The sequence below is a fragment of the Trichosurus vulpecula genome, chromosome 3, assembly GCF_011100635.1.
Source record: "Trichosurus vulpecula isolate mTriVul1 chromosome 3, mTriVul1.pri, whole genome shotgun sequence".
NCBI lineage: Eukaryota > Metazoa > Chordata > Mammalia > Diprotodontia > Phalangeridae > Trichosurus > Trichosurus vulpecula.
The window spans coordinates 258,619,486-258,647,040 of record NC_050575.1 but is presented as its reverse complement, the minus strand read 5'-3'; the positions used below and the strand labels follow the sequence as shown (position 1 = coordinate 258,647,040).

Genomic DNA, 27,555 nt, shown 5'->3' with positions numbered 1-27,555 from the left:
TGTGAAATATTTCCAGGACATTTTGTTTTCTGAACACTCATGAATCAATAGGGCTTTCATGAACTAAAGAAGAAACTTGTACCTCCTCTTCTTTCCTCGGGCTTTCAAGTACTATCGTTACAGACAATGAAGCACTAGACATTTTAATTACAAGTCTTAACATAATTTCTTTTTTGTACAAAGAACTATAAAATGTTTAAGATGATGAAAAACTTATTTATCCTTTAAGAGTTTTATCTCCCCCAAAGAAGAGACTCTTGAAAAAAAAATTTGAAAAATAAAAATTATAGACTCTGCAAAGTACAAACATTTACATCTTTGCACAATCCCTGTGCTTAGGTGATTTTGTTATATATATATATATATATATACTAATTTGTGTTTACAATGTCACAAGTTCAGTATAAACTTAAAAAGTTAAGGCTATAAGATATAGCAAAAGGAAAAAAAAATGGTCTGGTATAGCAGAAAAGTAACAATAAGATAAAGGATCTAAAAAAGTCTATTTAATCAAACAATCTACTACCAAGCAGACTTTCTGTAGTAACAGTTGTTAAACTAATGCCAGATTTATACAGTTAAAATTAAACTTTGCCAGCCTTCCAACTTCATTTTATATAAATACGTGCATATACGAATGTGGAAACTTCCTCATCCATGTGAAGGAATTTCTTCATGTTGGCAGATGCCCAGTTCTTTTTCTCAAATGTGCCCAGACCATTCCAAATCTTCTTCCAGTTTCTTTCCATATGTGGTTCCCTGTACTCAGAAATTCTTAAAGATTTCTAAGTCTTTAGGAGGCACAGGTGGTGTGTTCCAGTCATCTTCAGGATATGCTTCAAAATTAGATGTGTCACCATCATTGGATACCTTCGGCACTATAGGAGGCTTCAGTTTTCTCTGGGGTACAGCGTCCCAGTCCACAGACCTGAACCACCCGTGCCTTTTCACATCATCTGCTCCATTCTTTCTTTCAACTGATCCCTGTATAGCGTGGTTTCCAGTCCCCTTCACCATTCTGGTCATCTTCTGTACACACTGCAGTTTGTCAATGTCCTCCTTCATGTTGCCTAGTCGTCTTGTCCTGTCTACAGCAAGAAGCTGCTTAATGAGGTCTTTTACATAGAGATCCAAATGCCTGAGGAAATCTATTTTGCCTGCAAGAATTTTTTGATAGATGCCAAATGGGTTGTCATCAAATAATGGAGGAAACCCAGACAGCATCTCAAATATTAGAATCCCCAGAGCCCACCAGTCTACTGCTCTTCCATGACTTTTACTTTGCATGACTTCTGGAGCAAGATATTCTGGTGTCCCGCAGAGTGTCCATGTTCTGTCTACTGGCTTTTTAGCAAATCCAAAATCAGTGAGCTTGATAGGGCCTTCTTTATCTAATAATATATTTTCAGGTTTTAGATCTCTGAAAACTATGTCTTTGGAGTGCAGATATTCTATTGCACAGATAATCTCTGCAGCGTAAAATAGTCCTGTGCTGTTATTGAATCGTCCCGTGTTTCTCAAGTAGCTGAAAAGTTCTCCTCCAGGAACATATTCCATTAACATGTATAAAAATCTTTCATCATGATAGGTCCAGTACAATCTGGTGAGAAATGGCTTCTTTCAGGACTGGCTTTTCATTGTGCACATGCTGCTCTTGCTTTAGCCGAATGACATCTGGAATGCTCATTACTTTCAATGCAAAATAACGTTTGGCTGTTCTTTCTTTCACTAGGTGGACTTGTCCAAAGATACCTGTGCCCACGGTAGCCAGCGTATCGAAGTCCTGTAGCTTGTAAGTGGGAAGCTCGAGCGACGGGGCCAGGGAGCCCGGGGCCGCCGCGGGGCTGGAGGAATGGGCGGGCTCCGAATCCCCTGACCCTGAGGACCCCGGAGGAGCCGGAGGGGGAGGGGGAGGAGGACTCCCTTCGCTGCCCCCGTTTCCTGCCCCGACCTTGGCCGCTTTCGCCGAGGACCCGGCAGCCTACACGGGTGGTAGGATGGGGAAAGTCCTTTGTTTTTGTTTCTACAGTGCCTGGCACATAGTATTTGTATAATGTTTGTTTATTAGTTAATTCATTAATTGATTGATATGATTCAGTGGTCTTCAAGGTCCCTTCTAGATCTAATGACCTAGGACTCTGTGACTATACAAAGTATACGTAACATTTTGGATGATCAAATCAAGATCCAAAGAGACCTCAACAGGCTAGAATGGTGAGTCCAATCTGATAAAACGACATTGAAGAGGATTAAATGGACTTGTCTTACTACTGAGTCCTACTATTGAGCTCAACAAGTCAAATATACAAACACGATGCCCCAGACAGAAAAGCAAAGAGTAATATGTGTACATTGCAAAGTTCAGTGTCAGAAAAAAAATTCTAAAAATAAAAACTCTCTAAAACTATAATGGACAGCTTTAAAAAGAAGTGGGTTTCCCTTAGTTGGAGATCTTCAAGCACAGCCTCCTCAAGTATGTTGGAGATGGGACTTCAAATCAGACTCTGAGAGTTGAAAGGATTCTCAGAGGTCATTTAGTTCAACCAAAACTTATCATATGATTCTGTCTCTAAGGGACCATCCAGTACTAACATTCCATGGCTTAAGCGGTACAAGACTGATTATATAATGTTCCTCTTTGAAGCTTTGTTTTTTTTGTTTTTATTGGGCCTCATTTTGTTTGTGTAGGGAATTCTTGGTAAGAAACTTCCTTTCTCTATGCACATTTGTACCTTCTCTGAAGCTTTATAGTTGTACAGAGTTGCCTGGAACATTCAGAGGTTACATACTTGTCAACTATCATATGGCCACATGTAGCACAGGCTAGACTAAAATCTAGATTCTAAGAACAACTCTCTAACCACTCTGTGTGCTGCCTCTCTTCTATGGAATTTTTTAGGGACAAGATAACAACTTGTGTGTCTTCGGGGATTTGCGAGAAACCTGAGTGAAGCTAGGCATTTTCACAAGATAAATGTGGTCTAGTGTCCATGGAAATCCTTTATTCTGGTTTTGGTTTTTTCTATTAGCTAGCTTATAGAGCTTGGGTGAATTCAAATGGATCCCTTTGTATCTTTGAGCCTTAGTTTTCTCATCTGTAAAATGGGAAGGCAGGAGGGGAGGTGCCTCATATAGGGATTGATGACCTCTGGGCACTTCCAAGGAGGAGGAACTCTATGCTTCTGTAAGTTATAGACAAGACAAATTGACCCAGGATGACTGATACTTGGAAGAAAGAGACTGTGAACAATTTGAAATAGGAAATAGGAAAAACAACAACATTCCCAAATGCAGAAAAAGGAATTTCTGGATCAGTGGCTTTGAACACCATGTCTTCCATGACCTGGATTAAAAATCATTCACAGCAACATGAGGTCTTTCACCTCATGTAACTTTAGACCTATCACAAAGGAGTGCCATTCTAATTCCTGTAAAAAGGGAGGAGTTTGGTCAATGGTCCACAAAGCTAAGGAAATAGATTGGTAGCTACTTGCTCTTAAGTCGGTGTTGGTCATGGTTATAAGTCATGGCTGTATACTTGGTCTCTTTCCTAGCAAAGGTACCTAGGAGTTAAAAGATTTCAATAAAGCAGGAAGTAGGTGAAGAAGGGTTAGGAAGGACCCACAAACTTGGAATCATGGAATTTTGGTTAGAGTCCCAATTTTACCACTTACTAGCTATGTGACCTTAGGTAAGTCCTTTACCATGTCTAAGTCCTTACTTCCTTATTTGTAAAATGCTCTCAATAACACTTGAACTATGAAGGATATTATGATTATTAGATGAAATAATTAATAGAAGTCTCTTTGTGGTTAATAACAGCTCATTATTACATAGCAATTTGATGTAATAGTTTTTTTTTTTCTCTAAGGACCCCTACAACCTTCTCTCCTCCTACTTTTTGCCACCACCCTTTTCATCTGACTTGTCTACTCATGGTTTCCAAACATGCCATATGAATTTCCACTTTTGCATCTTTGCTTTTCACCTTCTTGGAATCGCCTTCCTATCATCTTCACAGACTGGCTAAAATCTTCCCTAGTTAAACCAACCCTGAGGATTTTTTTCTGAACTCCTTCAGTAATCATCAGTTTAAGCTATTCATTAAAGAAATCTCCATTATAACATATTGGACAAGTAGTCATCCAACTTACTGGAACACCTACAGGGAAGGGCAACCCACTACTCCTTGAGACCATCCAAATACACATTTAGAGAGATCTAATTATTTAGAAGTTTCCCCTGACATCAAGACTAAATTGAATGCTTTACAACTTTCATCCTTTCATTGCTCTCTGGGGCCAAATAGAACAAATGTAATCCTTTTTCCACATGACAGTCTTTCAAATACTTGAAGACATACCCTGTTCCCTCCTTCCCACCTTCCAGTTTTCTCTTCTTTAGGGTAAGCATTCCCAATTCCTTCAATTGCTCCTCAAATGGCATGGACACAAGACCCTTCAACATGCTAGTTGCCCTGCTTTGAATTTTTTCAGTTTATTAATGCCTTTCTTAAACTGTCATGCCCAAAACTGAACCCAGTCCACCAGATGAAGTCTGTTGAGGATAGAATACAAAGTGCAGTGGGACTATCACTGCCCTATTTCTGGAAGCTGAGATTTTTAGTGGAGTCTGAGATCTTGATAGCTTTTTTGACTGTCACATCATATTGTTTATTCACATTGAACTCAGAGCCAATTAAAACCCCAGGATCTTTTTTTCAGGACAACTGAATCTCTTTTAATGGGAATAGAAAAAGTTTATATGTAGGGGTTCTTAACCTTTTGTGTGTCAGAGAATCCTTTGGTAGACTGGTGAAGCCTAATAACTCCTCAGAATAATATTTTCAAATGCATAAAATAAAATACATAGATTACAAAGGAAGGAAAAATAAACAGGCATTCACTGAGTTCTTAATATGTACCAGGTACTATATTAATACCTAGTCTAAATTAATTTCTATCAGTATTTGTCTCCATATAGATATGTACTGTTCTCCTGAAATTGACTGTAAAATCATTAAGATAGGGACCACCAAATCTTATGTTTTATCATTTCCTTAGTACAGAGTGGGAACTAGAACAGTCATTGATGACAATGATAATGACAACAAAGACGATGATGATGACAATGATGATGATGATGAAGAAAATGATGACAAGGACAGTCTTTTCTACCCGATGGCCAGTACTCCCTTGGTATCTAAATGACACTAAGGATGTTGAACCCCTGGGCCAGGGGCTCTAAGAAATTTCAGGTTTCTGAGTGGATTTCTCCACAGAAGAAGGGAATTATAGAACCACAGAATTTCAGAGTTTTAAGGGACCTTCTAGGTCATATACTCCAACCCATACCTGCCCAAGAATTCCCTCAAAATAATGTATGATAAATGATCATCTAGCCTCCATGTGAGAACTTCCAGCAAGGGAAAAACCAATACCTCCCAAAAGGGTCCTTATCACTTTTAGATAGTTTTGATTATCAGGAAGTTTTTCCTTTCCAATTCTCAAATTATTTTATTCTATGATTATGGTGAATTACAAATGTACTTTAAATGTTACTAAAATCACAATAACTTTGTGTTGATATAAACAATTAGTGTGATTAAATAGTATGTATCTCACTCTGAATCTATGATTCTACATGTGGATGCGAGAGGGATCAGTTAAATTGTTGACATCAAAAAAAGACACTTCATACTTTAAAAGTTTGAGAACCTCTGTAAAAAAAAAGTATCAAAGGATCATAGATCATAGATTTAGAGATCACAGGGAACTTACAGGTCACCTACTTCAGACTCCTCATTTTAAAAGAGGAGAAAGCTGAAGTTTGAAAAGGAGCATTACATTTAACCATTTGATTATGTCCTCCTTTAGGGCAGGGACTGTCTTTTACCTCTTTTTGTATCTCTAGCACTTAGCACAGTGCTTGGCACATAGTAAGTGCTTAATAAGTGTTTATTAATTGATTTATTGATCAGGCAGTGACTTTCCCAAGGCCACACAGTATTGGGCAGAATTGGAATTGGTTCCAAATCTGGTACATTTTTTTCCACTGAAGCTCAATGCTTCAGCCAGTATCATACCCCAACCAATTCTCACCTTCTACCACCTCTACCTTCAGACTGAAAGTTCAGGTCTTCTAAACTCTCAGGAAGTCTTGAGACATATCTGTTTTTCTAAGGTGTTCTCCACATAGAGCACTCTTACATTCACCATGGCATAGAAATAGTCCTGAATTCTTGAAGATTTTGGCAGGCTCTCCCAAGTACAGTTCAAAGATGGGTGTGTATTTGTCATCCAAGGACCAGACAAGGCTCACAAGCAAGGGGGTTGGCCTCCAGGTGAAGTTTTCCTTCCTTCTTTCCTTCCTTCCTCCCTCCCTTTCTCCCTCCTTGTCTCACTTCATTCCTGATAGTGGCAGGAAATGGCAAACTGCTCCAGTATTTTGCCAACAAAATCACAAATGGGGTCATGAAGAGCCGGACGTGACTGAAACACAAGTGAAAAACAAGAACAGTGATTGATGACAACGATAATGACGAAAAAGAAAATGACAATGATGATGACAATGATGTTGATGAAAATAGTCTTTTCTACCCCAATGCCCAGTTCTCCCTTGGTATCTCAGGGACGCTAAGGATGTTGAGCCTCTGGGCCAGGGGCTCTAAGAATCTTTGGGTTTCTGAATGGATTCCTCCACAGAATGAGGGAATTAGAGAATCACAGAATTTTATTTTTCTTGGCTTCTCCCAAGGTAGCCCTGCAGTGATAGGCTATCCTTCCCAGACATTGAAGTGCTAGATCTCCTTGAGGCACTTAGCAACTTGCTCAGGGTGTCCACTCCTTTTCTAATGTAGCAGAGTTGCTAATCATTGAGTGACCTCTAGTGGCAGGAAATGGCAAACTACTCCACTATTTCTGTTAACAAAACCCCAAATGGGGATCACGAAGAGTGGGACGTGACTGAAAAAAAAAGTGAAAAGCAAATGTCAGGACAGGTTTTTGCTCTAACAACAAGAAGAAAATTAATAGTACCTCATATTTACACTGTGCATTTTAGGATACTTTAATTTACCACCTTCTTCAACTTTCAGAACACCTCTAAGAGGCAAATAGGTAAATATGATTATTCCTGTTTTATAGACCAAGGGACAGATTAGAAAGGATCACAGGATTTCATACCTATTAAATGAGGGAGTTGTCAAGGTCAATAGAGCACCCTTTAGGGCTCCACAACACTAGTTTCTTAGACATGATCTTGCCCAGAACCCTAATTGTAGATATGCAAACTGAGCAATGAAATGATTTGCCCAAAGTTACACAGGGAGTAAGGAGTTGAGCTGGGACTGGAGCCCAGTATTGTAATCAATACCTAGGATCATAGATATAGAACTGGCAGGGAACTCTGAAGTCATTTCATCCAACTCCCTCATTTTACAGATGAGGAAACCGAAGCCCAGAGTGGCTAACTGACTTGCCCGAGGTCATAAAGATTTTGAAGGGTGAAAGCATGATTTTGTATAATCAGCACTTAGCACATTGCAAGTGTTCAATAAATATTTATTGATTCATTTATATGAATTCATTCAAAGTGTAGTAAACAGATATAGGAAATTAATATATACAATGTCTGAAACAATGTAATTGGAAAGAACAATCACAAAATGGAAAATGTGTACTGTCTAATTATAATGGCTAAGCTTGATGAAGAAGAGGAAATGAGAAATAAGAAAATCAACCTTCCCTCTTTTCTGAAGTGGAAGACTAGGAGTACAGAATATTGTGTACACTCTCAGACTCACTAGGTATATTTATTTTGTTGCACTACTTTGCCCCTCCCCCATTTTCTCTTTCACTTTTTTGCTATGAGTCGTCCAGGTAAGACATGGGAAAGGATACATATGGAAATTAAGTTTGTGTGAAAACAAAATTGTCAATAAGTTTAAAAATATGGTTTTAAAATTAAAAGAAACTATTTTAATGTATTAACTGTTGGAAAAGGGATATGTTATGGGCTTGAAATATTGACCAAGAAACATTAGAATGAACTAAGGGGAGTCTCACAAATAGAAATGATGCCGACTCTGGAATCTGATGTCCTATATTCAAATCTTGCTTGTGAAACATTCTAGTTCTGTGACTATGCGTAAGTCATTTAATCTCCCTGATTCTCAGTTTTCTCATCTGTAAAATGAAGAAGTTGGAACAGGTAGCCCTTGAGTTCTCTTCCAGCTCCAAATCTATTTATCCTGTTTTCAGAATTTTAAAGGAAAAACACCTTCTAGTTGCAATAGCACATTGTATATTTTATGTTGGATCAATCTTGTGGCTATGTTTAATTACCATGTTTAATAAATCTGGGTTTAAGATTGCATGCAAAAGATAGATTTGCCCTTCAACTCAATAAAAGAAGCACACTTACAAGGTAAATTATTTAATAGGAACAGGCTGGAGCTACAGTAAGAAACAGAAAATGTGGAAACTCTTTGAAGGGTGGAATATATAGAAGGTGAATAGCCTTTAGGTGGGGGAAGATGCTTAGGATGAATGATCTTTGAGGATGGGGAAAATATTGCAGGAACTCTTCATTCTCCCTTCATAGCATGAGAACAACAAGTGCTTGAAGGAAGCACCAAAAATAGAATGAAGGAGAAATGTTCCAGAAGAATGACAAAAGCAAATTTTGGAAACTGAATGCGAAGTAGCCTTACCTCTAGAGAAGTAAAGGAGCAAAATGGTTTCTGTTTTGCCACCTGTGTGATCTGGAGCAAGTCTTCCCTTCTCTGGGTCTCAGTTTCCACATCTGTAAAATAAAGTACTTGAAATAGATGATATGTCCTATCTCTTTCTACTCTTAATTTTATTATTCTAGAACTTACAGAATCATGGACTCAGAGAATTTCAGAGTTTTAACAAATCTCAAAGGCCATCAACTTCCTGAATAATCTTTTCCCCTACAAGATACCTATTAAGTGATCATCCAGTCTTAGTTTGAAGATCTTTAGTGAATAGGAACCCACTCTCTTGATACAGTCCCTTCCATTTTGGGATAGTTCTAACAGTTAGGAAGGTTTTCTTTGCATCAAGCCTAAATTTGACTCTTTCTAACTTCCACCAATAGGTAGAGTAGTGATTTAGGTGTAGTTGCAGGAAGGAACTACTAAAGCCACAACATTTACCCAAGTACCTCCATACTTGCTAAGCTCTAAGGTCACCTGTATTTTTATAGTGTTAGTTTTGCGGAGCATGGTGGGAGGTTAAAAGTATTCACTAAAACCTAAATACCAGGGAGACCTGGGAGAGGTGCTATCAAAATGAGGAAAAGGATTTTTGTTGTGCTTATAGGGAAAGTCTTTGTCTGAGTCAAAAAAGAAATAGAATAAATTGAAGACTATGGGCTATTTCATAAAAAAACCACTAAATCTACTTTCCCACAGAGAAGTGGACACCTAACTATAGTAATTCAATGGAAAAATAGCAGGTGGTAGTGTAAGGAATAGGCATATTAGTAACTGACACTGGCAGTTTTATAGGGGAATATCAAATGAGATCTTTAGAAACAGAGAGATGTTTCAACAGCAGCATGAACTAAGGAAACTGAGTTCTCTAGGCTATGCATATTTCCTCTTCTGACAATGATTTATACATTTGTGGGAGACAATCCTCCTTTAGGTCTGAGTATGATTTTTTTGTTATTAATCTTGTTGCTCTATTTAATTAAATGCCTTTGCTTTGAATCAATATGTTTTATGGTTTATTTTGGTTAAAAAAGCACCTGATAGAGTCTCATGAGCTATGGTTTTGAGTAAATACTGATCCAAACAGTGTCTTAAACATGGGTATACAAAAGCCCACAATTAAAAGGAGCTTAGGCTTCACATCCATGATGTCTCTGTCCCCTGGAGCCAAGCATAACAAATTTAGCCAATATGACAGCCATTCAAATACATGAAGACAATTATCATCTTCCTCTGATCCTGCGAACAATCACATCTTGCCACTTCAGAACCCTAGACTCCACAATTTGGTTCCTTCCTTTCAATCAGATGCTGTTGAAAAGAGCTGGAGAAAAAATCACTAAACCATGCTGACTGGGCCCATTACAAATTTGTGTCATCTAATCTCAACTGGAACATTACTAAGGTGATACAAACATTCTATTCCTCCATACTCCAACAGCAGTGGCTGTTCCTTAACTTTTCATCTCTTTGCAACTCTCCCTTGGGACCCCCAACTTGAAGGACCAAGTAAGATAGAATAGAGCAAAAATAGAATGGAACCCAGGATAGAGCCTTGGGACCATCTGCTGTTAGTGAGTATGACATTCATGAAGAACCAATAACAGAAATTGAAAAAAAGAGTTATCAGACAGATAGAAAGAGAACCAGGAGAAAATAGTACTGAAAACCTAGAGAGAAGAGAGCATCTAGGAGGAAAAGGTGATCACCAGTGTCGCAGACTGTAGATATGTTTAGAAGTATAAGGATTTAGGAAATTCCACTAGACTGGGCAATTCAGTTTTCACTGATAACTTCAGAGAAATATTTCAGTTAAAAAATGAGGTTGGAGGCTAGTTTGTAGAGGCTTTAGAAATGAATTAGAGGAGAGAAAGTGGAGATATTGATTGTAGACTGCTTTCTCAAGGAGTTTAGTTGAGAAATGTTGAAGAAATATAGGACAATAACCATGAGGGATGGTCAGACTAGTTGAGGATTTAAAAAAAATAATAGAGATATGGGAATGTTTATAGGTAGTGGAAAGGAGTCAGTAGAGAAGATTAAAATAAGAGGACTTATAGTGCAGGCAATTTGTTGGAAGAGTTAGGAAGGGGTGGGATCTAGGGCAAATGTTAAGGGGTTTGCCTTGGCAAGAAAAAGAAGGGTCACATCTTCACCTGTGACCATAATGAAAAAGGACATGGTTGAATGAGTTGCCTGAGTAATGTGAGATGTGGAGGAAGGGAGAAGAGAGCTCAAAGAAAATGGCCTATTTTTTGGTGAAGTACTAATTGACTTGTATTTAGTTTTTACTCCATTAAAACTCCTTGAGTTTTAACTCCAGGAACTACTAGCTAAATATTTTGATCAAAGCAAATGATGAGATCAAATATTAATGGCTTATGAGAGTGAATAATCTTCAAGTATTCTTATGGATAAAAGGGTTCTGAGCTATCTTGGAGACTCTATGTGTTTCCAATCCTGTCTTCTGAGCCCATATTCCAGTAATCACAGAATTTCAGAATTGAAAGGGATCTGAATGGCTATGTAGTTTCACCCATATTCAAAAATAATCCCTACTATTGCATATCTAACAAATTGACATTTAGTTTCAGCTTGAAGACTTCCAATAAGGGAGAACCAATCACTCCTCTAGTTCTAGTTAAAGAAGTATAGACACTGCCTACATTTTCATTTGTGCTTGAAGTGGACAAGAGGTGGATTGCGGTATAAGAGAAGATATCAGATAGCCAGCATAAGCTCTTATATATGAAAACTCTGGCAATGTCTTGTTATCTTCTTTTGCCATTTTGCACCATAGATTCCTTTCCCTTTAAAATCCCTACATCTTTGTGTTCCCTCCCCAGTAAGAATTTTGATTTGCTACCCCATTCATCATTCATCAAAGAAACAATTATTAAACTGGGTTCCCAAGAACCATACTGAAATAGGAAGAAGCGCACTGACAGTGGGCGCTCAAACAAGAGAGGACTGGTATCTAATAGAATGCCTTATTCCTTCTAAACCCAAGACAGTCCGGTGATCTCTCCAAAAGAAGCACTGTATATGTCAGGCCTGAGAGCTCACAAAGTCAGTTTCTGAGCATGAGCCTTTCTTCTTGCTTAGAGTAAATCAATAGCTTTTGATTACCTCTGATACCTATGCAATGCTTTCTTAACTAGAGCAAAAATAACACAAAGATGACCCAGGCACAATGCTGACCTTATTTGTGGAACCCAAGATTTCCAGGTAAATACCATCCCACAGGGGCTTGGATTCTTGGAGGCTGATCAAGTATTTTACAGAAGCATGTCATATAGTATAGTAATTGCACAAACTAAGTGGTCGATAGCAGAAAGGAACCACTGAAGATGAGGGGACTGAGGGTCTTTCATCACTACCCTCATCTCTTTCCTCCAAGTCAAGAGGAAGGGAGGGAAGGGTGCTTGTAGCAGCAATTTGGCTTTGAAGATCTTTCCCATCCATTAATAGGCCATGTGACCTGCTAATGTCACAGGAAGCCACAGCAGCTGCTAGCAAATTGTTTCAACACCATATCAATTTTTTAAAAACATTCTTTATAGGACATAGTTTTCACTCATGGTTGCACCCTTTCTATATGCATTTTACTTTGCCAACATACTTCCTAAGTATGATGCCCAGGACTGAGGATATTGTTCCAGATACTGTCTGACTAGTTCAGGGGAGACTGGGCATTTAAGGCAAAATTATTTAATTTGGGGTTCATGGAGAGATTTCAGGGGTTCTGTGAACTAGGATAGGAAAAATATATAACTTTAGGTCAATTCACCATAATTAAGTTCCTTTATAATCTCATATATTTCCTTGTATGCATTAAACATCACTCTGAGAAAGGCGCCTTTAGGTTTCAACAGATTGTCAACAAAATCTATGATGCAAGATAGGCTAAGAACCCCTAATGTAGAGGCATGAGAGTACAGCTATAAAAACTTCTAAGCAATATCTAGCAGCTACTAGAATCAGACTCTTGTTTTAAATTTAAAAATTTTATTTTTCTCAATGACATGTAGAAACAATTTTATTTTTTAAATAATTTTTGAGTTACAAATTCCCTTCCTTTCCCTCCTAACTCTTTCTTGAGAAGACAAGCACTATGATATAGACTATATTAAGATTTTAAGTTTAACACGCTATATATTGTATCACCTACTTGGATCTACTTCCTTTCCACTTCTTCGCTACCACAGGAAGTGTGCTGCTATAAATATTTTGATGTATAGAGAGCCTTTTTTATTTTTCAGTTATTTCCTTGAGACAGTGGCTTAACGGTCAGAACTCTAAGTCAAAGGGCTTTAGTCTTTTTTTTTTTTGAGAATTCAGAACCAGATATTGCTGAATGTGACTGTAGATAAATATCCCTCTCCCCTTTGCCTTGTCTTTTAGTCCTAAATCAGGAAACAGACACCAAGAAATCTCCTTCTGAAAACTTCTCAGCCTAATTTTTGAATTTCAAACCTGCCCTTGTATCTATGATGCCCAACTTTTCCTGGCACAGATCAGTCAGTTTCCCACAGCATGATTACTAAGTCCCCTGAGGACTTTATGGTTTGCCCTGATGACCTACAGAGAAGGAAAGGAAATCAACATTTAGTAAGAATCTACAACCTATCAGGAACTGTGTTATATACTATACATGTATAGTACATCAACATCTCAGGTGATCCTGAGATGCAAACCAGTGAAATAGGTGCTATCATGATCCCCATTTTCAAGTTGAGGAAACTTAGAGAGAAGTAAGTGACTTGCCCAGGATCACATTAATTACACTATTAATTGTCTGAGGCTGAATTTGAACTCAGATTTTCCTGAAGGAAAGGGATGTGTCTTTTTAGTGTTATAGGTCACAGTCACCCACAGATGTATTTTGCACCATCATTATAAAGGTCTGTAACAAAATATCCTACCAATACATGATGAAGCCAGGGGAACGTGAGCTCTAGTTTAGAAAGCATATATGACTTCTGAAAGTTTGTCTGTTGGGATCTTCAAGATATTCCCCTTATGTATGGGGTAGTTTCTTCTTGGCTCTTGATAGTGCTTCTTTGTGGCCTCTGCGTGGCACACTGCATAAATCACTGGCCTTGGAGTTAGGAAGACCTGAGTTCAAATTCTGCCAAAGACATTTACTAGCTTGTTTATTTAACCTATTGTCTATTTAACCTTCCTTAGTCTCACTTTTCTCATCTGCAAATGGGGATAATAATAACTTCTCCCTCTTCGGGTTGTTGTGAAGATGAAATGAAATATTTATAAATTGCTTTGTGAGCCTTAACATACTACAGCTTTTATTATAGCTATCACTGTTGTGAAAATGCAGTTAAATATTTGTAGAATGCTTGGCAAACCTTAACATGCTATGACTATCATTATAACTATCATAGCTATTATCAGAGCTGTGAATCTCTGTTTTGTATGTAAGCATTGCCCTCAGATGTTCCAGGGACATTGTTAGGATGCCAATAGGAATATGTGTACTTCTCCCTACCTCCCTGGTTGGGGTTAGGTGGGAGGAGGCTGAGGCCTCCTGCTCCTCTCCACCGCAATATGATATCTTCCCCAAAGGCAATTCCTTCTCTTCCCTCTACCGCCTGATGTGTACCTGACTTCAAATCTTTCTCGGGGCCCATTCCAGCTTAATATTTTATAGATGATTTCTAGGGCATGGCCAAGTGTCCTGTGCCAACCCAGATACTCATCCAATGACTCATCAGAGACTTCTAAACTGGGTCTTTTCACGGTTAGTTAGAATGCTTTCATATATTTGATTCAGCGGAGACCCTTTTCCACCTGGTTGAGGCATGAGGCATTTTATTACTTATTTTATGTGCTGTGGAGTAATTTGATTGATTTACTCAACTGACCCTTACCTTACACTTTTAAATGACAAAAGAAGAATGCCTTTTACTTAATTACCCCGTTATCTGGTGTCTCATCTTGAATCCTTGCCAAGGCAGTTCCTTTAAGAGGTAAGAGGAAACTGTGAGACATATTGTGATACAATGGAAAAGCAAGTTGGACTCAGAGTTTGAGGACTTGGGTCCAAATCTTACTTTTGTTACTTACTACCTATCTGACCTTGAGCAAGTTTCTCCACCTGTAAAATAAAAGGCTTGGACTAAATGTCTGAAGGGTCTAAGATTTCTTCCAAAGCTAAATCTATGCTATGAGAGTACCACTCAGGAGGCCATTCCAGGGTATTCTTCACTGAGGAGTGTCTGATCTCAGCTTTTATCTGTTTTTTTTTCCTTTCATCCTGTTCATACTCTTCCCCTTCTCTCCCCACACACTCTCATTATTGGTCCTTTTTGATACTTTGACCCTCCTCTGCTTTGAGGCCTTTGACATGTTCGTGATTGCTAAATCCTACTTTTTCTAAATACTTGCACCCTTGGCTTCTGGCTGCAACAGTGTTAACTCCTGGGACTATTTAATTTTTGTATTCTCAGCTTCCATCCTAAGAATTTAATAAAGATGTAGTGAATTTAATTTCATTGAAATATAATTGATTCCCCTATTCCTTTTGCACTATTCCTGACCCAGGGCCCTGAAGCTAGAATTTATCCCTTGACTTTCCTAGGATTCTTTGAATTATGGAGTAGGAAAGAACTTTAGTGACCATCTGGTTCAGGGATTCTTAGAGTTTTCTGTGTTATGGATGCCTTTGGATATCTGGGGAAGCCCATGGACCCTTTCTCAGAATGTTTTTTTTTAATAATGGAGGAAAATGCTAAATTTCATTTAGAGATTAGTAAAAATAAAGATGTAAGTTTTCCCCCATCTAAGTTCACAGATCCCTTGAAATCTGTCAATGAACTCCAATCCTTTGGCCTTAGGTTAAGAATCCCTAGTCTGCTACAACATCTTCATTTAATTAATCAGAAAACTAAGGTCCAGAGAAGGGGAGTGACATCCAACATCACAGAGGAAGTAAATAGTGAAACTAAGGATCCATTCATGTCTTCTGACTCTAAATCAAAGATTCTTTATATTGTGTGATACTAACATCATTAGCATCACCCCACTTTTTAGCCTGCCTTGAGACTAGAGAATCTCTAAGGTCCCTTCTAGCTGTCACCTGTAGAATTCTTCTGACTTCTGCTGGCAAAGCTGTCATAATTTAGTTAGATTTTCCTACCGCAACACTATTGGTATTCATATGGTCCCTGTTGTACAGAACAGGACAGAAACAGAATGATGAAGTTGTCTCCCCACTCTTCTCTATTAGTGACCTCTCAGCCTCTAGAGAGCAGTCACCTCATAGTCCATCTCCTCCTTTCATTTAATTGCCCAGATGTGTGCTAGAACTCTCTGTCAGAAGCAGAGAAGCTAATCATGTTTTGACTTGCCTTAATGACAATTTCCTCTTTTCAAAGATAGAAGAACTAATGAGAGAAACTGTTATTATGGAGCTGATTCTCCTCCATGGATAAACTGGTGGTTGTAGTAGAAATGATGAAAACCTTGGGAGAATGTGATGGCTCCATTTTAAAATTTGTGAGAGAGGAGAAGAGAGGCACCCTAAATGTTGGGAGAACGAATTGTATAGAGTTCAGAGAAAGGATCATAGGATTATATAGAATTAGTGCTAGAAGGGACCTTAAAGGTCATCTAGCCCAACCCCCTCATTTTACAGGTGAAGAAACAAAGGCCCAGAAAATTCAAGTGACTTGTCCAGTGCTCAGATAGTAAGCAAGTGTCAGATCTAGGATTAAAATTCAGGTCTTCTAATTACAAATCAAATACACTTTGCACTCTACCATACCATGCCCCATAGGGACCCATGGACTAATATTCTACAGAAAAGGTTAGCCCAGGAGAGATGGAATGCTTCTAAGAAGGAAATCTGGAAAACACTGACAATTTACATAAGACAGAGTCATTCAATAAGCATTTATTAAGTACCTACTATGTGTCAAGCATCATGCATTGTATCTGATGTAGATGAACAAGGAACTTATTGATATAGATTTTTTTTAAATTTGATTTATTTGTTTCTGAACTTAAGAAATAAAACAAGCATTTCCATAACATAGTAGAATAGTAAAAAAGGACGATTGCATATGAAACTGCAAATCTATTATGTACAACTTGCTATTACTTTTAAATATATAATAAAGTTATCATGTAAAATTTTGTATTCCTTTTATTTTCTTCTCTCCCCCATTCCTTCCCTGGAGATGGCTATAATTAGACACAAATGTGCATGTATACATATATAGGTAAAATTATTCTATTTATACTTTTATTTATCAGTTCTTTTTCTGGATGCAGATAGTGGCTTCATTCATAGTTACTTTGATGTAGATTTTTTAAAAAAAATTTACAGAAGATAACAGCAAGAGCAGGAAACAAAAAATATAACATACAAAGGAAGGGAATACAGAAGCTTGACACACTCCCTTAATGATGAAGCAGGGGTACTAAAGTTTAGAATGAGCTAAAGCTGTTAGAGATATTAGGACAACAGAATGGGTTTTACTTTTGCTTGAGATGGTTTGTAGTTATATTAGGGAGAAATTGAGAATGAAAAGAAATAGAACCCCTGCTTAGGGTGGATAGAACAATGCTCATATACAACAGAGTGAAAATAAAATAGCATGGTTCTTGTTCTTTTTTTATTTTCTATGCGATGAGAAAACATGGGCATCACAGTTGATTTAAAGGACTTTCTAGCAGAGAAGGAATTAGACTTAGGATCACAGAACAAAATGTGGAAGTGACATCAGAGACCACATAATGCAATTTCCTCATTTTATAAATGAGGAAACTGAAGCATAGCGAAATTAAATGGCTTTTCATTCCACTGTTGTCACTTGTTCTGCTTAGCCCTGGAGGACAAAGCTGTAATAATTAGAGAAGGGTCTATTAGACTCTAATATATAGATTATAGATCAGAGTTAAATCCATAAGTTACAGGCATTTATTAAGCACTATGGGCCATGCACTGGGAATACAAGTACATAGAATGTAACAATCCCTACTCATAAGGATTTAGAATCAAAGAATTATAAACTTTTGAGCTAGAAGGGACTTCACTTTACAGATGAAGAAACTGAGCTCTAGAGAGGTAAGGAAATTTCCCCAGCCACACAAATAATGAATAGCAAAGCAAGGATTCAAATAAGGTTTCCTGATATGAGATCCATTGCTTTTTCCATCACACCAAGCAATGGTTGGAAGCTTCAAATAGATTCAAATAAGGTTTCCTGATATGAGATCCATTGCTTTTCCATTACACCAAGCAATGGTTGGAAGCTTCAAATAGATTCAAATAAGGTTTCCTGATATGAGATCCATTGCTTTTTCCATTACACCAAGCAATGGTTGGAAGCTTCAAATAGATTCAAATAAGGTTTCCTGATATGAGATCCATTGCTTTTTCCATTACACCAAGCAATGGTTGGAAGCTTCAAATAGATTCAAATAAGGTTTCCTGATATGAGATCCATTGCTTTTTCCATTACACCAAGCAATGGTTGGAAGCTTCAAATGGTGTAACTGACTACAAACAGTGTGAGGTAAGAAGCGGGGGAAGCAATGGCAACCATTGACCTTAAAGAGACTTTAAGGCGGCTAGAACTTACTGAAATGCAAGTCTTGGAATAACGGTCTCTTCTGTCTTCCTCAATTTGCCAGATGAATTCTTTCTGGAGATTCAGAAAGTTTTTAAATTATTATTTTATTTTTTTCATTAAATCTTTCCCAATTACATGTAATTTTTTTAACAATCTTTTTTCATTGAGTTCCATTTTTTTCCCTCAATACTTAAGAAGGCAAGCAATTTGGTATCAATTATACATGTGACATCATGTGAAATGTATTTCCTTATCAGCCATGTTGTAAAAGAAAACACAAATATAATAAAACAAGAAAAATAAAGAAAGTAAAAAAAATAGTATACTTCAATCTGCATTCAGAGTTCATTAATTCTCTCTCTGGAGGTGGATAGCATTTTTTATCATCAATCCTTTGGAATTGTCATGGATCATTGTCTTTATCAGAGCTAAGTCTTTCATAGTTGATCATCTTTATAATATTGCTATTACTGTGTACAATAGAACCAGGAAGTATTGAGAGACAAACATTATGTAGCTGTCCTTGTGGCACCAATGTCTGCAACAAACTCACCATACTAGGAGCTCAGGTAAAATATCATTCCTAGTCCCAACACTTAATCTGACTAAACATTGGTAGGCAGCATGGTACAGATAGAACACCAGTCTTGGAGTAAGAAGACATGGGTCCAAATTTTGGCTCTACCTTTTACTAGTTGTGTCAAATTGGGTAAGTAATTTTCCCTTTCTGCCCTTAATTGCCATATATGTAAAATGAATAGGACTAGATTAGATCTATGGGATATACAAACAGTAAATTCTAAGATCCTACGATCCATTTTCACAACACTAGTTAACCCTCATGAGATTGTCAGTATCAGGCACTGAAACTGCCTTTAGAATATAAAGGTATGCTTTTCCTTCTTTGTTTGAGTCTGGGCTGTGACATTTTCTACGTTTCTGATTTTAGACAAATTGCTTCACCTCTCTGGGCCTCAGTTTTCTCATTTGTAAAATGGGAATTTTTGCCTTACTGACCTTGCAGTGTGGAGGACACTCTGCGATCATTAAAGTTATTTTGTAGGATTTTATTTAAGAATCTCTTTGTTTGTTTATTTATATATTTATTAATCCATTTATTTATTCATTCATTCACTCATTCATTCATTCATTCATTCATTTGTTTGGTTTTTTTTGTGTGTAAACCTATGATTTCATTGATACAGGAATCTCCATATGAGGAAACTCCTTCTACCAGTGCAAATGACCAAATTCTCTCTAAATTTATAATCGAATCTTAGAGAGTTGCCTGACAGGTCATTGAAAGGTTAAATGCCTTCCCTGGGGTTATACAGCCAGTAAATGTTTGTCTCAAGACTCAAACCTGTGTGTTCATGACTTCTATCCATTACACTGGCCTGTCTCTCTTTGAAGTGCTATGAAAAATAGCTTTCTTCTTCTTATCATCATCATCATCGTCATCATCATCATCTCATCATCATCATCATCATCATCATCATCATCATCAGTAGTAGTAGTAGTAATACTAATTTTTCAGCTGATGAGCTGTGGCCTTACTTGGCATGTGTTAAATCCAAGACCCTGGTCTCATCTGTTTTTCTCATTCTAGGAAAGCAGATGGAGCAGTTCTGGGCCAGGAAGAGCTAGTTATAGCAGGAGCTTGTAACTTTAAAAATAATAATACCTCTGAATTCCCAGTACAAAACTAATTTTGAAGCTTTTAGGACTTTTAGTGACAGCTTACATACTTCCCACCCCCAAAATGATCTGACCCAGATGAATGAATCCTCCCTTGAGCTTGCAGGATATCTTCACAGTATTTGTTTGCCTTGTACCAATGCTGACGACAGTATTTGTTTTCCTTGTACTAATGCTGACAACGCAATAAAGATCTGACAAAGCACAACCACTCCTTGGGATGTCCTCTTTGGTTCACTAAAAAAAACCAAAATAAACTAATAGCTTACAAAGTTCTCACAAATCAAAGAATTTAGAGAAACTTATAGCTCTAAGGGTTCAGATATATTTTCCGTTCACACAGGTGAAAGAAATACAGTTACCTCTTCCACAATGTGACTTTTCCCCTTGTGGCTTCTATATATCATGGGTTGAATAAGAAATTAAATGGGAATTTTTTGAGAGTTTTGTCAAGCCACAGATTCCACACAAATGCCGCGAGATGACACAGAAAAAGTTTAGAAATTTAGAAATGCATAAAATATACGTATTGTATAATATCAACATATTTTATCTTTTAATACCATAATAATTCAGACTTCTTCTCTGGTATGAAGGGAGGGCCAAATCATTTTACATGATTTTTCTAGATCACAGGCACTGAGCCCCTAACCCCTTGCAATGTGGAAGGGATAACTGTTTAAGAACTGTCCTCATAAGCAACCATGTTATTCAATGTAACCAAATCCACAGTGATCATTTTTAAATGATTACTTTATAAGAGTTCTTAACCTGGGGTCCATAAACATAAATTAAATATATACACATATGTATATATGATATAAATAATATAAATAGATAATTGCATTTCAATATGTTGGCTTCCTTTGTAATCTTATGTATTTCATTTTATTTAATTGAAAACATTATTCATAGAAGTAGTTCATAAGTTTCATCAGACTGCCAAGGCGTTCTATCACAACAAACACACACACACACACACACACACACACACACACACACACACAAACTGTTCAGAATCTTTTTTTTTTGAAGCTAAAACAGATTTAATTAAAAGAGATAAACAAGGAAATGATACTACGATAAAAGATACTATAGGCACTGAAGCAATGTTAATGCTAAACCTACATGCACCCAAAATATATTATCTTAAGTTTTGGGGGGGGGGATTTATTTAGTATTTTATTTTTCTCCAGTTACATGTAAAAACACTTTTTAACATTTGTTTTTAAAACTTTTGAGTTCCAAATTCTCTCTCTTCCTCCCTCCTCACCTTCCCCCCACCCCCGCCATTGAGAAGGCAAGCAATTCGATATAGGTTACGCATATGGAATCACGCAAAACATATCTGTAACAGTCATGTTGTGAAAGAAAACATAGACAAAAAAACTCAAGAAAATTGAAGAAAGTAAAAAAATTATGCTTCAATCTATATTCAATCAGACACAATCAGTTCTTTCTCTGAGGATGGATAGAATTTTCCATCATAAGTCCTTCAGAATTTTTTTTGGATGGTTGTATTGCTGAGAATAACTAAGTTATTCACAAGTGATCATCTTACAATATTACTCTTACTCTGTACACAGTACATTTCTTTTTTTTTAAATTTATTTAACATATTTAGTTTTCAGCATTGATTTTCACAAGAGTTTAGATTACAAATTTTCTCCCCATTTCTACCCTCCCCCACACTCCAAGATGGCATATATTCTGGTTGCCCTGTTCCCCCGTCGACGCTCCCCTCTGTTACCCCACTCCCCTCCCATCCCCTTTTTCCTTCCTTTCTTGTAGGGCAAGATAAATTTTTACGCCCCATTGCCTGTATATCTTATTTTCTTGTTGCATGCAAAAACATTTTTGTTTGTTTTTGAACATCTGTTTTTAAAACTTTGAGTTCCAAATTCTCTCCCCTCTTCCCTTCCCACCCACCCTCCCTAAGAAGTCAAGCAATTCAACATAGGCCACATGTGTATCATTATGTATAACCCTTCCACAATACTCATGTTGTGAAAGACTAACTATATTTTGCTTCTTCCCAACCCATCCCCCTTTATTGAATTTTCTCCCTTGACCCTGTCCCCTTTCAAAAGTGTTTGTTTTTGACTACCTCCACCACCATCTGCCCTCCCCTCCATCATCCCCCCCATTTTTTTATCTTCTTCCCTCTTCTTTCCTGTGGGGTAAGATTCCCAATTGGGTATGTATGGTATTCCCTCCTTAGGCCAAATCTGATGAGAGCAATGTTCACTCATTCCCCTCTCATCCGCCCTCTCCCCTCCTCCCACAGAACTGCTTCCTCTTGCCACCTTTATGGGAGATAATCCATCCCATTCTATCTCCCTTGTTAGGGGCGCTCTGGGCCTGGGCCCCCCCGAGAGGGTAGTGAGACGCCAGAGAGTCTGGACCTGCTGACCCGGCAGTGCCCGTGTGGCTTCCACCACGTCAGTACCGGGGCGGCTCTTACTGGAGGAGCTCCACCCTCGGGGAGGAACTGGGGAGGAGCCAACCGGAAACACCCAATATAAGGCGCTCCCCAGAGAGGGTCAGTGGGATTTGTGTGAGATTTCTGGTACGCCATGCAATAAAGCTGTGTGTGTGTTGACTCCGGCGTTCTGCCTGGTGATTCTCCTCTCGCATCCCCCGAGAGGAGCCGGAGACGTCTGAAGACCCGAGGGCAGGGTGAGTGATAGGCGGTAGTCGGGGAGTACGGGGTGCCAAAGTGGGGCACATCCCGTCCGGCCGCCGACAGCTGGCGCCCAAACGTGGGGCTTGACCAGTGAGGCCGCTCCTGCTCCCCATATACGGGGGAGCGGAAGACCAGGCAGCCTCAAGGGACAGGTTGAGCCCTTGGGAAGATGGGACCAAAGGTCTGTGAAGCCCGTGTTGAGCCGGAGGACAAAGGCGTACTCGCCTGCCAGATCTACAAGGTCTGCAAAGAACAAGGCGTTAACAGTTACATAAGGACATGTAGAGAGTGGGTGGAGAAGATCTGGGTGGTCAGCCCGTGGCTGGAGCACACCGGGGTGGATCTGCCCGTCTCCGCGGCAGGCGGAGTGCTTAGGAACCGCCACGGATCAGGCCACATTCATAAGACTCATATACAAGATGGCCAAGATCAGGGGTGTACAATCACTCCCCGAATTACAGATGTGGCTACCGGAACAGAGCAAGAGGAGGAACTTGCACACTTGGTAGACTCCAAGGACAAGATACCAGAAAAAGGAAAGAATGAAGTAAAGTTCTGAAGAAGTTAGTCCCAATAAAGCACGGCACCTGGCCTCCGTTACCTCAGAGGGCCAAGCAATTTGTGCATAGGATTCAAAAAATCCTCTCTGTGTTTTTTGTCTCTGTGTTTGTGTGCTGTATCTGTGTTTCTGTGTGTGGTGTTTCTGTAATGTCCACTATCTCTTTCTCTCCCTCCCTGACTCCAGTCTCTTCGGGGGGGGGGGAGGAGAGAGGAAAATGTCTTCTTGTTTAATGGTTTATAGTTGTTGGAAATAATGCTCTTTCTTTCTCCCTTCATCCCAAATCTGGCCAATTTGGAATGTGAGGAGAGATAAGAAAGGAGGCGGGGACCTTTTCCCTGAAATTCAAATGTGTTACTCCTGATTTGATGCTTAAGATAAAGTCAGAATTTCTCATACCATTTGGCACTAAGGCAAATTCGGAAAATGCATGAATCTCTACTAAAGAGACACTTTGAGCTCCCCAGTGTGAGGAGAAAGGGACATGGTACCACTGGATTTTTTCCAGAGTCCTACTCACCTTTGACTGGCAAATTCAAAGTTCTCTCTTTCAAAAAGTTTTAAGCTGTTGCTCATTTTGATCTTTAAGTTTTAAGGTGAAAAGTAAGCCAGCTGGGGATAGGGAAAGCTGGGTGAGTGTGTAATTTATTTGCTTGAAATGTTCAAGGTAGTTTGGGAAAGAAAGATTGTAATTGGAGATACAGAGGGTAAAAAGAAAAAGAAAAAAGTTAAGGTAAAAGTTTGGGAAGGTGAGAGAGGCTGGTATGGAGGAGTTTGATTGTGGGGGGTAGAAGCTGTAGTTCAGTCCACGTGGCCTCGGGGTCCACGTGGCTTGGGGGCCATCCCCTCCCCCCCACTCCACCTTAGGAGCTGAAACTAAAAAACTTGTAACCTGTAATTAATGATGAAAGGTTTTAGTGTATCTTTGGGTATTTACTATCAGAAAGATTTTGATTCATTAAGCTCTATGTAAGGTATGACTGTGTTAAAAATGCTTAAATTTTACCGTTGGTCAAGGAAGCTCCCTGCCTGGGAAATTAACGTAAGCAGGCTCTTTTCTTTTTCTATGGGACTTCCCGGCCCAAGGTAATTTACCTGCGGCTGAGATTTTTATCATGGATAATCCTGAGTTCCTTTTTTAACTCACCTTTCAATCTTGCCATTCACAGACTTTATGGGACTGTTAACTGACTGTTTTTCTGAGTCTAACTCCAGGTGTGAGTCTTTCTCAGCCTTGCTAACCCTACCTTGTTAAGATCACAGCTAAAACACTTCTGCCAGCACTTAGGAAACTTGTAGGATTGTTGCCTGGGTTATTTGGGATTGCTGTTTTGGTGTTGAAAACCAGTTGAGTTCTGAGGAGATAAAAGAAATTATGTCACCCACCTTTTGACCTAGATTTGTGGGTGGGTTCTATTAAATTTTATACGAATATTGATTAGGGTAAAGATGTTGCTTATTATGAGTTGTTATGATTGCTGTTCAATTAATTATAACTATATAGCCCCAAGAAAATTCTATTTACTGTAGTTTGCTGTTCAATAAGGGAATGGTGGTGGAATCCATTCCCAGGGGTGTTACAAAGATCGCATAATTGTAATAAGATACATGCTATTTAAATGTAAACTGTTTTAAGTTAAAAATAATTGCTTTATATTAATTTTATGTGGATTTTCTTCAATGTGAAGTTTTGGTAATGAGATGAATGATTCTCTGTCTTAAGCAATTTGGGGTCATATCTGACTGCGGTAAAGCCACCAAAATGGAAATTAATTGGTCTTGGTTTTCAAGTTTAAATGGATGATAATTATGGTTTTTTGATATTTTGTTATACGTCTCAAATTTTTCTTATTGTGTAAATTGGTAAGCAGCTATATCATCTGTGTTGTTAGAAACGCAATTTCTTTTATAATCTAACTGTTATTAGGTTCTGAATTGTAATTTGAGAAATCTTAAATTACCAAATTTTGTCTTTAATTGTTTTGCTATCATTTGGGAAATTTGTGAGATCATTAATTAAGCTATTGATGTTGTTGCTTAGAGATAGTATTTGCACTAGTAAGTTTAGTTTTCTTTGTTTACTTATGTGGAAAAGGTTTGGTAATCAAAATTTAAGAATTGCTAGCACTAGGAAATTAATAATATCAGGATAAATTATAAGCTGTCTGAGAAAGAGAGATTTTTTATGAAGGAAAGTTTTGTGCACTCCTTTGCATAATTTTTGGTAAGACTCGACCTTGAATAAGTTTGCTCAGAGGAACAGCAACAGATAGCACACAGAGTTCTCTATGTAACCCCTTCCTAGAGACCATGTTGCTTCTCCTTATTTTGTAACATTGCCAAGGCCCTTGGAAACTCTCTGCACTCTCTGCACGGGCAAGGTCATCAGCCCAGAAAAAGAACTTGTTTGAGTTATGTGGGTCCTAAACAATGCACTTGGCTTGCTGAGGAACTGAAAGTTTATGTACAATAGATAGAAAGGATTCTAATATTTAGCCTTTACACTGGGACAAGTTTCACGTAGAGAATGAAAGATGTTTAATTAAATCCCTTATGTATGTGAGTCCTATTGTCATAAAACAATAGGGGGGAATGGCGGGGAGGCTGACCCATGCGCAGCTTGCTACAGCCACCTTTACTGCCAATTTTTTGCAATTCCGTGACGATGGCCTCACACCCGCGTTAAAATACTATGCTGGGGACCGGTGTGAAAAACAGGAACCAGGCCAAAAGGAGACACCACCAACTGCGTGCCTTCAAGGCAGCACGGTATGGTGGAAAGATGAGAAAGGGGAGTGGCACAGGCCGGGAAGGGTCGTAATCAGAGGGAGAGGGTATCTTTGTGTCTCTACAGATGACGCCACAGGAGAACAAGTCTGGGTGCCCAACCGCCGGGTCCGTGAGGTTGCGCCCCCCGTCGACGCCCAGGGAAGAACAGGACCGTCCGGAGACAGAGGGCTGCCTTCAACAACGCCCTTAGCTGCCTGCTTGCCATGATCCAGTTGGCGACCCCATCCACAGCTGCTCCTGCCGTCTTGCCACCCCTGGCAGTGACTCCCACGCATTGGGCCCTTACCCCGAATCTACAATTCAATGGCGACCGGGACAAGAACTGTAACAACGCCAAGGACTGGTGGGACACTCCATCAATTACTCCAATGGGCCTCCATTGGGGGGTTTGTCCTCGTCCTTGCCCTTCTCACCTGTTTGTGCTTACCCTGCCTGACTTCTTGTATGATTGGGGTTCTGCGCCGCTCATAAAACAAAAAGGGGGAGATGTTAGGGGCGCTCTGGGCCTGGGCCCCCCGAGAGGGTAGTGAGACGCCAGAGAGTCTGGACCTGCTGACGCGGCAGTGCCCGTGTGGCTTCCACCACGTCAGTACCGGGGCGGCTCTTACTGGAGGAGCTCCACCCTCGGGGAGGAACTGGGGAGGAGCCAACCGGAAACACCCAATATAAGGCGCTCCCCAGAGAGGGTCAGTGGGATTTGTGTGAGATTTCTGGTACGCCATGCAATAAAGCTGTGTGTGTGTTGACTCCGGCGTTCTGCCTGGTGATTCTCCTCTCGCATCCCCCGAGAGGAGCCGGAGACGTCTGAAGACCCGAGGGCAGGGTGAGTGATAGGCGGTAGTCGGGGAGTACGGGGTGCCAAAGTGGGGCACATCCCGTCCGGCCGCCGACACTCCCTCTCTCAGTATGTTCCTCTCTCATCCCTTAATTTGATTTTATTTCTTTTAGATATCTTCCCTTCATCTTCAACTCACCCTGTGTCTGCTCTCTCCCTCTCTCCCTCCCTCTCTCTCTCTCTCTCTCTCTCTCTCTCTATATATATATATATATACACATACACACATACATATATACATTACATACACATTCACCCATATATATACATAAACATATATGTACGCATATTCCCTTCAGCTACCCTAATACTGAGGTCTCATGAATCGTACACATCATCTTTCCATGTAGGAATGTCAACAAAACAGTTCACCTTTAGTAAGTCCCTTGCAATTTCTTTTTCTTGTTCTTTTTCTTGATTACCTTTTCATGCTTCTCTTGATTCTTGTGTTTGAAAGTCAAATTTTCTATTCAGTTCTGGTTTTTTCACTGAGAAAGCTTGAAAGTCCTCTATTTTATTGAAAATCCATATTTTGCCTTGGAGCATGATACTCAGTTTTGCTGGGTAGGTGATTCTAGGTTTTAATCCTAGCTCCATTGACCTCCGGAATATCATATTCCAAGCCCTTCGATCTCTTAATGTAGAGGCTGC

The 27,555-nt window shown here is 39.0% G+C and overlaps 1 protein-coding gene across 1 annotated transcript; it reads right to left on the bottom strand.

The window, feature by feature from the left end:
- Positions 1–762: 762 nt before the first annotated feature.
- On the bottom strand, positions 763–24,442 carry LOC118842460 (cAMP-dependent protein kinase catalytic subunit PRKX-like). Its single transcript, XM_036749951.1, is given in 5 exon segments — positions 763–1,615; positions 1,617–1,981; positions 20,172–20,271; positions 22,763–22,963; positions 24,375–24,442. Coding segments are annotated over 5 exon segments (1,584 nt in total). The 3' UTR covers positions 763–765.
- Positions 24,443–27,555: the final 3,113 nt, after the last annotated feature.